The sequence below is a fragment of the Stylophora pistillata genome, chromosome 8, assembly GCF_964205215.1.
Source record: "Stylophora pistillata chromosome 8, jaStyPist1.2, whole genome shotgun sequence".
NCBI lineage: Eukaryota > Metazoa > Cnidaria > Anthozoa > Scleractinia > Pocilloporidae > Stylophora > Stylophora pistillata.
In genome coordinates, this window is record NC_142526.1 from 712,204 (window position 1) to 727,500 (window position 15,297).

The 15,297-nt window shown below is 36.7% G+C and overlaps 2 protein-coding genes across 11 annotated transcripts; one reads left to right on the forward strand and one right to left on the reverse strand.

The window, feature by feature from the left end:
• Window positions 1-655: 655 nt before the first annotated feature.
• On the reverse strand, window positions 656-14,485 carry LOC148724363 (uncharacterized). Of its 8 annotated transcripts, XM_088729471.1 has the most exons (6): window positions 13,366-13,511; window positions 10,595-10,707; window positions 6,705-6,753; window positions 4,432-4,497; window positions 1,811-1,925; window positions 910-1,216 (listed from the first exon to the last, which is right to left on the reverse strand). In XM_088729471.1, exons 1-5 carry the CDS (start codon window positions 13,383-13,385, stop codon window positions 1,847-1,849), a joined length of 327 nt encoding a protein of 108 aa, XP_088585597.1. In that variant the 5' UTR covers window positions 13,386-13,511; the 3' UTR covers window positions 910-1,216; window positions 1,811-1,846. The 8 variants fall into 8 exon arrangements, 4 of the variants coding, with proteins under 4 accessions (XP_088585600.1, XP_088585597.1, XP_088585599.1 ...); XM_088729474.1 differs by lacking the exons at window positions 10,595-10,707; window positions 13,366-13,511 and adding an exon at window positions 7,333-7,470 and having other exon boundaries at window positions 656-1,216; XM_088729473.1 differs by lacking the exon at window positions 4,432-4,497 and having other exon boundaries at window positions 13,366-13,536.
• LOC148724364 (uncharacterized) lies at window positions 3,618-11,914 on the forward strand. Of its 3 annotated transcripts, none has more exons than XM_088729468.1 (13): window positions 3,618-3,738; window positions 4,118-4,200; window positions 5,067-5,149; window positions 5,593-5,679; window positions 6,227-6,314; window positions 6,603-6,678; window positions 7,079-7,225; window positions 7,357-7,482; window positions 7,898-7,933; window positions 8,386-8,449; window positions 8,941-8,972; window positions 10,504-10,546; window positions 10,993-11,914. In XM_088729468.1, exons 1-13 carry the CDS (start codon window positions 3,673-3,675, stop codon window positions 11,235-11,237), a joined length of 1,176 nt encoding a protein of 391 aa, XP_088585594.1. In that variant the 5' UTR covers window positions 3,618-3,672; the 3' UTR covers window positions 11,238-11,914. The 3 variants fall into 3 exon arrangements, with proteins under 3 accessions (XP_088585594.1, XP_088585595.1, XP_088585596.1); XM_088729469.1 differs by having other exon boundaries at window positions 10,996-11,914; XM_088729470.1 differs by lacking the exons at window positions 3,618-3,738; window positions 5,067-5,149 and having other exon boundaries at window positions 4,182-4,200.
• Window positions 14,486-15,297: the final 812 nt, after the last annotated feature.

Genomic DNA, 15,297 nt, shown 5'->3' on the forward strand with positions numbered 1-15,297 from the left:
GAATGTAAACTCAGAAGTGTGTGGTCACGTAAAACCCAGGTAGAGCAAAACAATTCAAATTTTAGCCACGCGACAAAGGATTCAAAATTTACCACTTATCCTTTAGCTATTTGCTTCGGATCATTCATTAAAACCAAAGTATGAGCAGTGAACTTGCTACGAATGTAAGGCCTGCAATGGAGTTAAATGTGCACGTAATATATAAAAACAGCACCTTTTATAACACGTGTAAGGTTGGGCCGAAATTTAGCCTGATCCACCCCATTTAGAGTCATTTCACGCAACGTCATCAAAATTAAAAAAGAAAGGAATTATCAGTCGTTACTCGAAGACTTACATTTAAACGGATTTTCAGTTTGATCAGAATACTTATCGCTCTAAACTACGCACAGATCTCAATCTTACCGAGACTGTTTCGATATTTAACTTTTTTTATCTCTTCTATTCTTGACTTTACCTGTGCAATGGTTACACAGTGAAAACAGGCAATTGGTAAAATTATTTAATTAAGGAAAGCAGGAATCTCAACTAGAATTTCCAGATTGACAGGAGGCTAATCATTGAGGCAGGGGGAGTGGGTAAAGGAGTAGAGGGGAATATGGACTGGAATATTACATGCCAAACAAGTCTAGAAACTTATCATTGATCATCTCTATTTAGATTTGCCCCATACTTTATTTACTATTTAGTGAATTCAAATGTTATTTCATATAGCCACTGTAAACTGTACGTAGTGTCGATGTTGAACTTTCCTTTCCATAGAATTCGTCTATACAAGTCTACGAGCCTTGGGAGCAAAATGGAAAAAGTTTACAGAGGCATACCAGACGCCAAGGAAATATTTAGAATTTATGGCAAGGGGAGTTCCAATTCCAGGCGCATATACATGGTTTTGCAACACCCGAGAAATGGAGGTTAGTGTAAACTTTAATAATCAATCAAGGGTTTGTGTCATTGCAGTCAGCACCAAAAGATCGCATTGAGTGCATACACATCTGTGTCATGTGACCCATAAGTAAAGATAGTAAAAGCCAATTTTGGCAAAGCCACAAGATAACTGTGCTGCAAAGGCTGGTCTTTAGCAAATTTGCATGTTGACATGAATATAACTGTAGTGGAGTAAAATATATGGCTGCAGTACCCACAAATGCCTGTTAGAATTGCAATAACAGCGTTCTGGAAATAACAGCCTCCTTGAAGTGGAAATACATTTTCGCTGCAATTAAAAAGAAAATCACCAGTGGTCTTTGAAAGACAAAAGCAACAACATAACCCAATTAATCTGCTGAGAAATAAAAACTTTGATATTTAAATTCTGACTTTTCAATATTTACCCTTTTAATGTTCATTACCATTGATTGGCCGACTGGCAATAAGGATCTTTGCCTCTTAAAAATTTTCAATATTTGTTTGTCATAGATTTATCAATAAAAAACTAGTAATTCTCGCATCTTTCCACTATTTTAATGGTAATTCAAATGGCTGATTTAAAGTCTTTGTTTTATTTCTCATCTCAGGATCTAACCCTAACCCTGAGTCCATACCAACACCAGGAGTTACCAATCCCAACCATCCTTCCCTTCCCTCTGTTCAGCCCAATTCCAACCCACCCTCCACAAACCAATCCCATCCCTCCCATCACCCTGAGCAGCCCAATTCAGACCCACCATCCACCAACCAATTCCAGCCCTCCATTTTCCTAGCTCAGCCTAATTCTAACCCACCCTCCACAAACCAATCCCAAACCTCCCTTTCCTCTGCTCTGCTCAATTCCAACCCTTCCTCGCTTTCTCAACAATCAACCACTCACCCAAATCCCAGCTCATCTCAAACAAGTGTGACAAACTCAGTCATCCAGCCAGGGACTTCCAGTGATGAAGCAAGGGTGGCAAGTGGTGTTGTTAATCAAGTGGACTTGACATTGCCTACAAGTGAATGCAAGTGTTTGATTGATTTGCACACTAGTTATAAACTTAGTTACTGTTTTTTATTCAATCTTCCATTTGCATCTTGACTGGAAGCAGGTGACCCATCTGCCTGTATATGATTATGATGTGACACAATTCAAAACTGTGTTGTGTTTTTTTTTTTGAACAGATGGTGTTTCTGCTTTTGATGACATGGCTACCAGTGACCTCGGCAGGAGCTATTTAGCTAGTAACCCAGTAAATGTTGACTCAGGTAATACCATGGTGAATGATTAAAGAGCATCAAAATGCTGGTTTTTTTATTTTTCCTCTATGACCCCTCCCCCCCCCCCCCCAAAAAAAAAAAATCATGATCTTTGGCTATTGCAGACCAAAAACCCAATCCTGATTGGAATATCTAATAGTTATCTCTGGGGTGGGTAAGGATATTTTCTGAAAAAAGCATGCACATTACACTAGAAATCAAGTTTAAAACTGCAAATAGTTTACATAGATGATTTCAAATTGTATCATGTAATACCATTTATAAGGCAAATTTACAGAGCACTATTAAAAGCCAGTGTTTTAAGTCTTAACACTGAGAAAGTGCCCTAACAAAGTAAGCCACGTCAGATTTACACATTAGGTATGATGTAAATCAACAATATTTATGTGAGACTGATCAAGAAATTAAATCAAAAAGGAGGAAATTTTTACACCATATATTTTTCTACATTTATTATAGCATGTCATTTAACTGGCACAGAACAGTGGGAAACAGGTATGTTTCTATAAAATGGATTAAAAAACAGATACACTTAAAAAAGCCAAAGTGGGATTAGCTTGAACATAATTTTATTTACTCAGTAATTTAATTGAAAAATAAGAGAGATGAACAATTGGGTCTCCTGTTGATGAAGAATAGGATAATCTTCAGTATTATAGTAGAGTAGAGTACAGTGTGATATAGACAGATAGACTGACTGACTCGTGCAGTTTTGTAGCATGAAGTAATGCACAATAAGTAATGTTCTTGAAATTCATTCAATTTTGTGCCATTACATTTAAGCTGGGGTTGTAGAAGAGGATATGAGTTCCTTAGGAGTTCTGGATCTGAATACTCGAGGTATGTTGGAAATATTGTCAATAATTCAATAATATTTTCAATAATTTATGAGTTCCTTAGGAGTTCTGGATCTGAATAATCAAGGTATGTTGGAATTATTGTCAATAATTTAATGCAATTACATGCAGGGCTCTCCCTGGATGATGACATTAGATAAATTTCCACCAGATACAAAACAATATTCATGCCAAAAGTAGCATTTGAACCTAAAATAGAAAGCTTAACCTTGCTTATACCCTATGTAGTTGTCTGATTCATATTTCAAACTACAGCAAGAGTTGGGGAATGGAAACAAAACAAAAAAAAAACAACAACCCTTAGAAGATTTTGGCACAGGTCCTTAATGGTGACAGTTCAATTGAACACCGTTACTATTTGTAAATAATAATATTGCATAAAACAAATAACAAAAGTGCTAGAAATCTGGAATTGGAGTCTAAAATATACTTGTTATTTCAAGAAGGAAAATGGAAGAAGAGTTTGGAAAAAACCCAACCCTTAGAAGATTTTGACACAGATGTCCTTAAAGGATGACAGTTTGATTGAATACCACTACTATTTGTAGACCACAATATAATAATAATAGTGCAATGGAGTGTGGACAGAGCATGGGATGTGCTTTACTGTTAACAAGTGCTGATGGAGGTGGCATCAGCCCATGAGGATATTCTCCTACCAATCTTTTTTAACTTAACATATGAGGAGGTTTGTGTTAAATAGCGATGTTATGTTTGCCCGGATGGCTTGCAATTTTCAAGGAAACTGTTGTAAATAAATACAGTTAGCATGCCTAGGTGTCAATGTGTTGAGTTAATGAGAAGTAAAATATATTAGCAGTCACATTTGAAATAAAAATAGCCTGTAAACTTTTGTGAAGCCACATTTGTCATATGTCAATTTCACTTGCTGAGGAACAGACCCATTTGGAAAAGTATACTACAGTTACTGTCTGTCAACTTTAATTTCTCTAGGTGACATATAGTCCTAATGCATGCATTGCAACAATGCACTGTGTTGCATCATAACACCAAAAGAAATAACATTAAATCTAACTCTACTTTAATTTATAAATTTGTGTATCTAGATGTGTCACCAGGCCAGGTCTGACCAGAGAAGCATGGTTACAGTGATCCTACAAGAAGGTGACAACATACCTGATGTGATAAGGTGACTATCAATAGTTAATAAAAGGTTATTTTTATCTCTAAAAGCAGGCTGCACTCTGCAGAAACAGCTTCCGATTACACTAAGTCACAGTGACAAAATAAATAGGTTAATATCATAGTTCATAATAGTTAATTTTTCTTATTGAGAGACATATGCATGAACCGTGCCTTTAAACTTTTCTGTGTATATAACTTAAAAACACATGGAGACATCAAAAGTGACCATGCTTACCTGGTGCAATGTGTACCCACATGACAATTTTTTTGTACATAGAAGGTTACTCCAACTGACTGGTTTCTGTGTTTTCAAACATAAATTACATTATAAGATGCAATGAATATATAAAGTTCATATATTTTTGAACTGCGGTATTAGATACGTGTGATGTGCGATCCTCGCAGTAGATAGCGCTACTGCGAGGATCGCACATCACACGTATCTAATACCGCAGTTCAAAAATATATGAACTTTATATATTCATTGCATCTCATTTATCACTTTCACGGGTTTATTACGAATCAACTTAACAGCCTGCTCCCAGTTGGCTTGTTAGCTCAATTGGTAGAGCGCTGCACTAGTATCGCAGAGGTCAGTGGTTCGAGTCCCGTACAGGCCTGATTTTTTTCAGGTCTGATTTTCGCTATTGCGTAAATAGCGCTATCTACTGCGAGGATCGCACATCACACGTAAATTACATTATAATTTGAAATACAAACATCACGCTTAAACATCACTCACAAACATCACAAAGGGTATTCAAGATTTTTAATATCCACTGTATGATGCATGCATGCTATATTTCACATTAAGTAGTAAATAATTTTAATTAGTAATCAAATATGTTTATCTCTCTCTTAAATCATCAGGATTCTGAATATTCTACATGGAGTCAATCATGGAAACTTATACTTTTGGATAACTAAAGAAAAATCCAGATCTGGGAGAGAAGGTATTGAATTACTATCCGTGTTTTGGATGTTTACTAAGATACGAGACAAAAAGGTCAAAGTTAAAAAAGTTTCCTAAGTCTTAATGGCTAAACATCAAGATTGTAATGTAATTCTCACACTTTACTAATATTTAAAAATGGATACATCTGAAGTACTGATATTGTGTACTGTAAAGAGTGTGTGCATAGATATGTTTCTTCATTATTAAGGGATGTTGACATCTCCTGTTCCCTTCCAGGATGTACTTATAATAGGGTGTTTTACTTTCTGTAGTACTGAGCATATCAAAATATCCTCTTATCTTCTAGTCTATGTTGTGTTTCCTTATGCTATATTTAGTGCCCCATAACAACCTCTACGCACCAATAATAGATGCAATAATGCCCATAATTTTCAATGTTCTCAAACTCTTCTTACCATTTTATGTTATTTTTTATGACAGTGAAAAGAAAATTTGGAAGTGCTGGGTCCGATTTACTCATAATGGCACCCACAACTTCTCAGCCTATCCTCATAGAGCGTTTTTGTGGTGAGCATTTTAAGAATGTAAATAGCCTCAAAATACAATTTGTTGAAAAGGTTGGTAAATGTTAATGAAAGGAATTTTATATTGATAATAGTAATAAGCTTTTCTTGGCAAATAACGTTCAGTTTGGAATGTTTGAAAAGGATCCCATGCCTGCAAGTCAGTCTGTACTCATTCAATTTTAATGTCATCACTATGTGTAGGCACAAGTCAAAACAGACAATAAACATAAGGAAGTTTGAGGAAAAACTCCCATTGCTTTAAAAGCGCTTCCCTTACCTTAAGTCTTATATTAATTTAAAGATAATGTACTCTTTAATTTTAAGGTTGACTTGCAGTCATGTACAATATCCCAAGCCATCATCAGGCACCAGTATACTACCTACATACCAGTTTGACCTTGCATAAATGTTGCCACTTTTTGGTAAATTGTTTTAATATGTCTTTTTGGCCCCTTTTTAAAAATTGAACATCATAGGTTACTATTGATCTGATTTGACTTAAAGATGGCTGGAAACAAAATTGTTGTATTTTGGATTCTTATAACAAGGAGACAACCTAAAATTGGCAACAAAGGAAGATGTGGTGGATGCAGTAAAAAGGGCAGCAGATGCTGTGGATGCATTCACAAGGGAATGGTAAGAGATCTTTAATATTCGATAAGATAAAGGTAGAAATAATTATTTCCAGCTTGTTACCCATTGACAACCTTATGATCTTACAGAAAATTTTCATAAACTCATATAGCTCAAGTCTGATGTGTTATTCATACATCAAACAATGTCTTGTTCGCAATTAACAAACATTAAAAAACCCTAGGTGTATGCAAATTATGTGGTTAATATGTTTTGATTATCCAGACAGATGCAGCAAATCAAAGTGAACACTGGTGAGATTCACCATAAGTTATTCATTGTTTCCAATAGGGAGAGGTTTGAGCAGGATCGTTCACCTAAGAAGGAGCAGGAGAGTGCATTGCAAAAGGCAATAGAGGATGACAAGGTAAAAAGCTTTTCCCAAATACTTACATAGCACAAATAATGCCAATATCAATTATGTCAATCGTGGCATGATTACCTGTTGGAAATAAACAAAAATAGAGAACACATTAGGAGAAAGTCAGGCAATGAAATGAGGATTACTTTTAGAAGGCTTCCTTTAAGACTTCAGGAGCCAAAACAAGCACCAGCCATCAAAGTATGGCCCAAGTTTCAGAGACATATCCCCAAACAGGAAAGGAAATGAGTGAAATGAAGTGATTCAACATAAATAATACTTGTTACCAAAAAAACTGCTATAATTACCACTTTCTCTTTTAAGACTTAGCAGCAGAAATTTCAAGATCTTTTTTCTACATTATCAATGAAATATTACTGAGGTTGTCATGTATTTATTCTGTAAGATTAAAGAATCAAGCAAGATAAGGAAAGCCCGACAAGCCAGAGTTACAGATGTCAGTCGGGAAGAAAAAAACGAGAAAGTGAAAATCATCCTCCGCCACTCAAACGGCAAGGAAGAGCGCCAGTTCATCAAAGGTGCCTTCTTCCAGGTACATATAAACAATGATACAAATTATTAAACTGTAAATAGCACTTTGGTAAAATTATGTAGACATACAGTGATTGGCAGATAGCTTTTTATAAAAAGAAATCTAACCTTTTTCCTGTTTAAATGATATAGGAAGTATATGACTGGGCAGGCTCCAACAATGCTCTCCCATTACACTTCTCTATCCAAAGAGGTAGGGAAGTGGTAAAACATGGAGACCTCTTGGAGAGACCAGAGGTGCTTCATATTCATGAGAGAGTAAGTAAATAATAATATTGCATAAAACAAATAACAACTACAGTACTAGAAATCTGGAGTTGGAGTCTAAAATATACTTGTGTTATTTCAAGAAGGCAAATGGAATGCCTTTGGTGAATTCAAATTTGTTCAAAATACCCTTTTAATCCTGATTTTTAGAGGTGGTGGAAAAAATATGGCAAATGATATGCTATCTCCTGGTATTTCTTAGCACACAAAATTAATCATTATGAGATACATAATACAAGTATGAATTTTGAGGGGATTTTTGCTTGCATATTCACCAATGTGCCTGCATGAGGTTTGAAAGTCACAGTTGTAAAGTGTTCAAACAGCTACCCTGGTAAATACTGTGGAATTTATGTATTAAACCTTATCTTTGATTCTGTTAACTTGTTTTTTTTTTTTAATCCAGGATGAGGCAGAGATTAAATCCCTTCTGGGATCAGAGGTTAGAAAAAAGTGAATACACATAGTAACAACTTATCTTTGAATGTATGATACAACACCACATATTAAGTAAAGTGTATGCTCGGACTGGTCAATTTGCTGCAAATTATCTGCCTATGAGTGTGTGACATGAAGCAAAATGGCACAAGTGATCAAAACAGAAAAAAAGAATGTGTATTATTGAAGAAGTAAACTGGAAAGCTCTTATCACCATAGCCAGTCTTTAGTATAAACCGTTTCTTTCTCCACACAGCCTAATTTTTCAGTTTGATTATTATTAAAAGACAAAATCATCTTTTTTGACTATTCATTTTGTATACCCAGGTTGAAAGTTTGGGTTATGACCTGAGTTTTATTCATAGAGTTAAGCATAAATTTTGAAATTGTTAATGGTAAGGAAATAAGAAATGTTAATTCTGGGTCACATGATGGCTTTCCTCATTTTGCCTGCAGGTGACATTCCAAGGAAATATTCCCGATTTGCAGTTGGAGGGTGACCCTTCATCCACAATACTAGGTGAGGAATACAAATATTATGTATTAAACTAGTAATTACCAAAAAATGAAAAAAACAATGTAAAGAATAAAAATGAAGTACCTTCAAATGATACTGAACATGCATGAAAAGCAGACCCAGTCTTAGCAAAGGTAATGCAACCCAACAAGAAAATTACAGGTAATCTGCCTTGCTCAGTGATAATAAGCAGAAAATAAGGACAAACATTAGGACTACATGATGTTCCTAAAAACAGAGATAACATCTTTCTTTAAAAAATTTCAGAAGAAATTGCCTTAATGCCAAAAATCAATACTGGTCATATGTTAAGTTATGTGTTGAGGGCTTATTAATTTCATATTTGTTACCTGATAAACAATGAGAGTCGCCATACAATTCTGTAATTTACTGGATAAATCATCATCACCTGTATTGCTTGAGCAATTATAGTAAAATATAGGTATATTAAATTGTGTATTTTTACATACTGAGACTAGTTCTCCTCCTGACAGATGAAGATTTGAACACAAGCAAAACAAATGAGGTAAGGGAAGTAGTGCACATTAAAATGTCACGTAAAATTATTGGTAGTATGCTACATTATGAAAACCCTACCATAACATATTGCATTGTATGTTCCATAGATCATTGACCAAAAAAAGTTGACTTAAACTTAAAAAACTCGCATGTCCCTTGGGACGAGGTTCTTTGTGGGCCGTGACACTTAGGCAGACTGACGGGTCCCTTGGGACAAGGTTCTTCGTGAGCCGCGACACTAGGGGCAGACTGAAAGGTCCCTTGGGACGAGGTTCTTCGTGAGCCGCGACACTTGGGGCAGACTGACAGGTCCCTTGGGACGAGGTTCTTCGTGAGCCGCGACACTTGGGGCAGACTGAAAGGTCCCTTGGGACGAGGTTCTTCGTGAGCCGCGACACTTGGGGCAGACCGACGGGTCCCTTGGGACGAGGTTCTTCGTGAGCCGCGACACTTGGGGCAGACTGAAAGGTCCCTTGGGACGAGGTTCTTCGTGAGCCGCGACACTTGGGGCAGACTGAAAGGTCCCTTGGGACGAGGTTCTTCGTGAGCCGCGACACTTGGGGCAGACCGACGGGTCCCTTGGGACGAGGTTCTTCGTGAGCCGCGACACTTGGGGCAGACTGAAAGGTCCCTTGGGACGAGGTTCTTCGTGAGCCGCGACACTTGGGGCAGACTGACGGGTCCCTTGGGACGACGTTCTTCGTGAGCCGCGACACTTGGGGCAGACTGAAAGGTCCCTTGGGACGAGGTTCTTCGTGAGCCGCGACACTTGGGGCAGACTGACTGGTCCCTTGGGACGAGGTTCTCCGTGAGCCGCGACACTTGGGGCAGACTGAAAGTTCCCTTGGGACGAGGTTCTTCGTGAGCCGCGACACTTGGGGCAGACTTAAAGGTCCCTTGGGACGAGGTTCTTCGTGAGCCGCAACACTTGGGGCAGACTGACGGGTCCCTTGGGACAAGGTTCTTTGCGAGAAGCATTATTTTGTGCAGACTTACTTAATGATCTTCATGTGATCTAGTTCTCATTTTAACCAAAATAATTTAAGATATGTCAATATACCTACAACTGAACAAAATGAACTGTCATGGCTTCCTCCTGCATAACACTAACATCAACACCTGACCAAATAATATTAACAACAGCAAGGTGGAACAACTGACAGTATCTATTATCACTATAGTTTTAAATAAGGGTCATGCTATAATGTAAACAACTTATCAACCTAAATAACTAAGTAAATAGAGATCATGTTAGTAACATCATTTTCCAAGTGTGTTTAGTAAAGGTATTGAATGCCCTATTTTAATTTGCCATTGAAATATGAGGTCATGTAATTAGATTAGTTCATGTACATTTCATTAGTGACTATTTAATTTTATAATACTATATCTACGTTATAATAGTCATGGTTATAAAGGAAAGTAAGAGATTGAGGCAGTGGCATCTTGGTTTTTGCCATTGTCCCTTGTTGTTAAAAGTAAGTTACACGTGACTCTTGTGGATGGCATACTTCCCTTTACTTTTTATCTTGTTTCAGGAACCACTACCAGGTACATCTGGAATTATTTTTGCACAAGCAGGTGAGAAGCATATTATCTAATAAGTAAAATAACCAGTATTTTACCAACCAGTAAGGATACTGATTTTAATGTTGGTAAAAGTGGCCATCTCTGATGATAGTTGATCCACTGGCATCCTACTGCATTTTAGAGGATAACATGGCATAAGGATGTCATTAGAGCTACAAAAGAATTTAATCAGAAGGTTGAACAAAATGATTAGACTCTATTAGAAGATATTGAAAGAACATGGAAATGTATATTCTTGACCTGGAGACCATGGATTATGGAAATTTCCTACTGACCCTTTTAACTAAGGCCCCTACTTAACCTGGCAATCTATAAAGCATTTCCCTCCAAACTGGGACAATATAATTATCAGAGAAATATATGATTGTGAGTCAACAGCAAGAAAAAGAAAATTACTGGTCAGCCTACAATGTCTAAAATTATAACTTTTTCCCCAGAAGAAGGACAAGAAATAGAGGAAAGTTGTGTAGACATCAACAAGGAGGAGAAGAAAGTAGAAGAGAAAAAGGAGCAAAAGAAAGAAGACGAAGTGAGGGAGCACACAGAAGAAGAGAAAAAGAGGGAACATAAAGATGAAGAGGGGAAGGAACATGTTAAACATGAAAGGAAAAGGAAAAAGAAGGACAGGAGAACAACCTCAAAAAGAAAAAAGCCAATGGTGGAAAATCACCCAGAATGTTAAAAGTTTAAAAAGACTTTAAAAGGACCCTTGTCAGCCACACCTTTGTTTCTGTTTACCTGTGGATGTTTTCATATTTTATTTCATGTAGAGCAGATCCAAATATAAAAATGCACAATCAAACTGCTTAGGGTAATTTAAAAAACTTCCAGAAACACAACTTGGGACAATGCAATAAAATTTCACTTTCCCATATATTTCACATATTTTCATGGTCATCAAAAATGGTAGAGGCTGGCTAGAGTCCTTCAAAATTTGTTCAATAGAGGCTGCTATAAAGCAACAAGTTAAAAATGTTCTTTGTTTTGATGATAAACAACAAGTGTAGAGCCCAAAACTTCAGTTCCTAATGTAAATATGGTTGGTGTTATAAGGAACTAAAAGTGTTCAGTTTAGAATTTAGTCAAAGTGGGTCATATGTATTGCATGACATTTTATATTGGGTCATTTGAAAAACAAATGGTCTGGGTCAAACTATGATCTTCAAACTTCCAAGAACTGACATCATTCAAACCATCACCAGTATGTCAGAGTCTTTATGCTTTTCAAGGTTTTAGTTGTTTATTGTGGTAAACAATTCATCATAAAGTGGAATCCTTATTTTAAAAAATTACAGACCAATCTTGAATATACGATGTCAAAAAACAGCAAAATATATTTTTCATTTCATGCTTTCTGACCCCAAGTAACTGATTGAACTTCAAATCATGTTTCCGGGATCAACTGCCATTCTCTTTTGCTTGAAAAACACTAAGCTTTCGTCCTTGTTTCATAACAAAACATAAACACAAGAACAAAGACAACAAATGAAGCATCAAACGATCAGTAAATCAACATATGCAAAATGTCTAAGTAGGCTCATACTAAAATTGTACTCATACCCACGTAATCTGAAATGCTAGTCATCTTAATATTGTGCCCTCATCTAAGGATAGTAAGCACATTTTTTTTTTTTTTTGGTTTTCTTTAATTATTGCCAGCTGCTTTGGAAGTACTTAATATATACCTGTATGAGGTAACTTGCTTTTTGTTTGTTTCTTTGTTTTTTAGTCTGTTTTTACATCAGTAAGAGTCCACAACCATTTCATTTAGTGTCAGAATAGAATATTCCAAATAAATGAAACAAAAACATGAACTAGATCGAATACTGGAACTAGTTATGATTTGAATTTAATAGTTGATGTTGCACATGCAATATAGAAGACTTCTAAAAGAGTGCAAAAATTTAGGCTTCTATGAAACTATAAACCTTAACCACAACCATGTTTACTTTACTGAAAGGTGTGAAATTGGCTTCCTTTTAACTTAATTGTCAAGTCCATGTTAATCTTACTAGTCAACATTTAATTTGGTTATATCAACTAAGTTGAAATTATAAATTAGCCACTGTACTGTAGAGAGTCAAAAAGCTGAAGTTTCAAGTATTGGCCCTTAACTCTGACAAAGGGTTAATGCTCAAAACGTCAGCTTTTTGAATCTTCAGGGTGGCCAGTTTACAATTTCATCTTAATTAATCTACCCCCACTGACACAGCACCACAGTTTCTTTAAAAACCACCAACGTTCATTCATTTGTGAACATTTAGTCAATTTTGATTTAAAATAGATTCCTCTGCTATAAAAAATATCACAGTATGATTGTGTTTCACAAAATTATCTGAATAGAATGAGTGAAACACAAAATTGGATAACAAATTTAGCTTCAAAAAAATTATAGTATCCCACCACACTTTCACATGTTCCATGAAATGCTGCTGAGCTATTATGGTCTTGGAAAATGGACATAAGTATAGTTAACATTATTCTTCTTACCATTTGTTTGCAAGATGAGAAAATTTGCTTTTGTTTTTTTCCATTCCCACTAATATGAATGTCAGCTGGTAGCTATGCATACGCGTGACTGTCTTGAATTCTGGTGCCGGAATGTTAGTTTTATTCATTCTCTACTCAGTCTTTTTTGTCCAAACCATTTTAACATTTCCTAAGAGTTATGTTCCTTTTTTGGCTAAAAATGACCAATTAAAATAGGAACGCGAAAATCTATCGAGCTTACGTAACCGAAAACTATGAAGCAGCAAGTAGGAACAAACACCCCCCGGTAAAACAATGTACCAGAAGAAACCAATGCTTACCTTAGGACCATTTCCTCCATCTCTTTAGCAGTGTAAAAATATCCTTTCTCCCTCTCGCGTTCTTTTTAAAATTTCAAAAAAATCCTGAGTTCGCGACGACAAGTTTGCTAGAACATGACCACTCTCACTCGCCCCAGGCTCCCTCCCGTATTGAGCCTCGATTAGTAAATCGAGGCTCGATTGGAAAATCGAGGCTCGATTGGAAAATCGAGGCTCGATTGGAAAATCGAGGCTCGATTGGAAAATCGAGGCTCGATTGGAAAATGGAGGCTCGATTGCAAAATCGAGGCTCGATTGCAAAATCGAGGCACGATTGCAAAATCGAGGCTCGATTGGATAATCGAGGCTCGTATGTCGAAGCTTGGCAAAACGAGGAATCGTGGTCGTTTTTGATCAGGTGCTTTTGGGCTCGTTTCCCGGAAACCGTGAATGATCCAAAGATTGAGCTCGATTGAAATTGAGTTCGATTGAATTCGTACTCGATTCTACTCGAGCACGGAAGTCAATGGGCCAATATTGAGCTCGATTCTCCGGATCACTCACAGTTTCTGGGCAACGAGTCGATTTTAAATCGTCACGATTTATAAGTCACTCGATAAACGATTTAAAGCGAGACTCGTTTGTTTGTGAATAGAAACGAGACTCGTTTATAGAAACGAGACTCGTTTGTAGAAACGAGACTCGTTTGTAGAAACGAGACTCGTTTTTAGAAACGAGACTCGTTTTTAGAAACGAGAATCGTTTGACAAAACGAGAGTCGTTTTGCGAAAGAAGGCTCGTGTGCCAAACTTTGCTCTTGGCGCATGCGCAGAAGTATAGCTTTTTTTTCCAGAGTAAAGTTTTAGGTTCAAGATAAGCTGGGATTTTGCTGCAATATGTTAAGGTAATCTCTATTTTCTTTTTCTTGGGATTACAAAGTGCAGGGAAGGCCTAAACCGATATTTTTATAGAGCTTCTGGCATAAATTTCAGCAGATAAAGTAGCACTGGATATTTGTGTCGAATTAAGTTCAAAGCTTGAATCGGATCCTATCCCTTTACTAAGGTTACTTCATTTTTCCACAACAAGAGGGAAACCAGAAATTAAAACCATGTATGATGTACATTTTGATAAATAAAAATTAAATGCTGAAACTTCATATTCATTATGCAAGGAATATTTTATCATGTTTTGCTGTTTTAGACTTTTTTTTCCCTTCAAGCAGACGCATAGCTGTTTGAACTTGGGCTTTGTCTATCGCACATTTGGAGTTATCTTTAGGAGACTGCCCTATTGCCATTTGCGCTGTCGTTACGCAATTTTGTCATTTCCAATCATGAATAAGTCTACTTGTTTTTATTTTTGCCTGCTAGAGTGTAATGAATGAGATAGATAGAAGGTTTATTAAAAGTATTAAAAAATGGCACCCAAGTGGTGAAATACATTTGAATTTACAAGTATACTTTAAATATTTAAAAAATACGAAAATCTTACATTTGACTTTAAAATTAAGAGTCTAAAGGGACTGGGAATTACAAGAATCGGCAGTGACATACCAATGAAAAACGCTTAGGTTTGCTTGACTACAAGAACTGGGCGTTAGACGCCATTGTTGGAAAGAAAGATTTTTTAAATCTCTCGGTCCGGCATTTAAAGAGTGATACATGGTTTTTCTTGCGCAACTCATAAACGTGGCAATCGGCGCGCTTTGGTGGAATAAGGTGGTACAGCCGTGACCCAGGCACATAGATACCGCCCCAAACTTTCTTGCAGAGTTCGTCTCTTCTCACATTTAGGCGAGTGGAGTTTGCAGCCACAATGGCGTCTTTGTAGCTCAGCGCCGGAAATAATATACGCAGAGCTCTTTTCTGAACTCTTTCGATCATGTCCTTGAGGTAAATTGGTAGGCTAGTAGACCAAGTGACGCAGGCGTATTCGAGGACCGATCGTACC

What these genes read in the sequence shown, in the direction of transcription:
- LOC148724364 (XM_088729468.1), top strand. Translation starts at nt 3,673, where the DNA reads ATGGAGGTGGCATCAGCCCATGAGGATATTCTCCTACCAATCTTTTTT. An exon ending in TTAACTTAACATATGAGGAG is followed by an intron (nt 3,739 to 4,117) that starts GTTTGTGTTAAA and finishes TTGTGTATCTAG; the next exon opens with ATGTGTCACCAGGCCAGGTC. An exon ending in AATCCCTTCTGGGATCAGAG is followed by an intron (nt 7,934 to 8,385) that starts GTTAGAAAAAAG and finishes TTTTGCCTGCAG; the next exon opens with GTGACATTCCAAGGAAATAT.
- LOC148724363 (XM_088729471.1), bottom strand. Translation starts at nt 13,385, where the DNA reads ATGGAGGAAATGGTCCTAAG. An exon ending in ATGGAGGAAATGGTCCTAAG is followed by an intron (nt 10,708 to 13,365) that starts GTAAGCATTGGT and finishes ATTCTTTTGTAG; the next exon opens with CTCTAATGACATCCTTATGC. An exon ending in TAAAATCAGTATCCTTACTG is followed by an intron (nt 6,754 to 10,594) that starts GTTGGTAAAATA and finishes TATTTCCAACAG; the next exon opens with GTAATCATGCCACGATTGAC.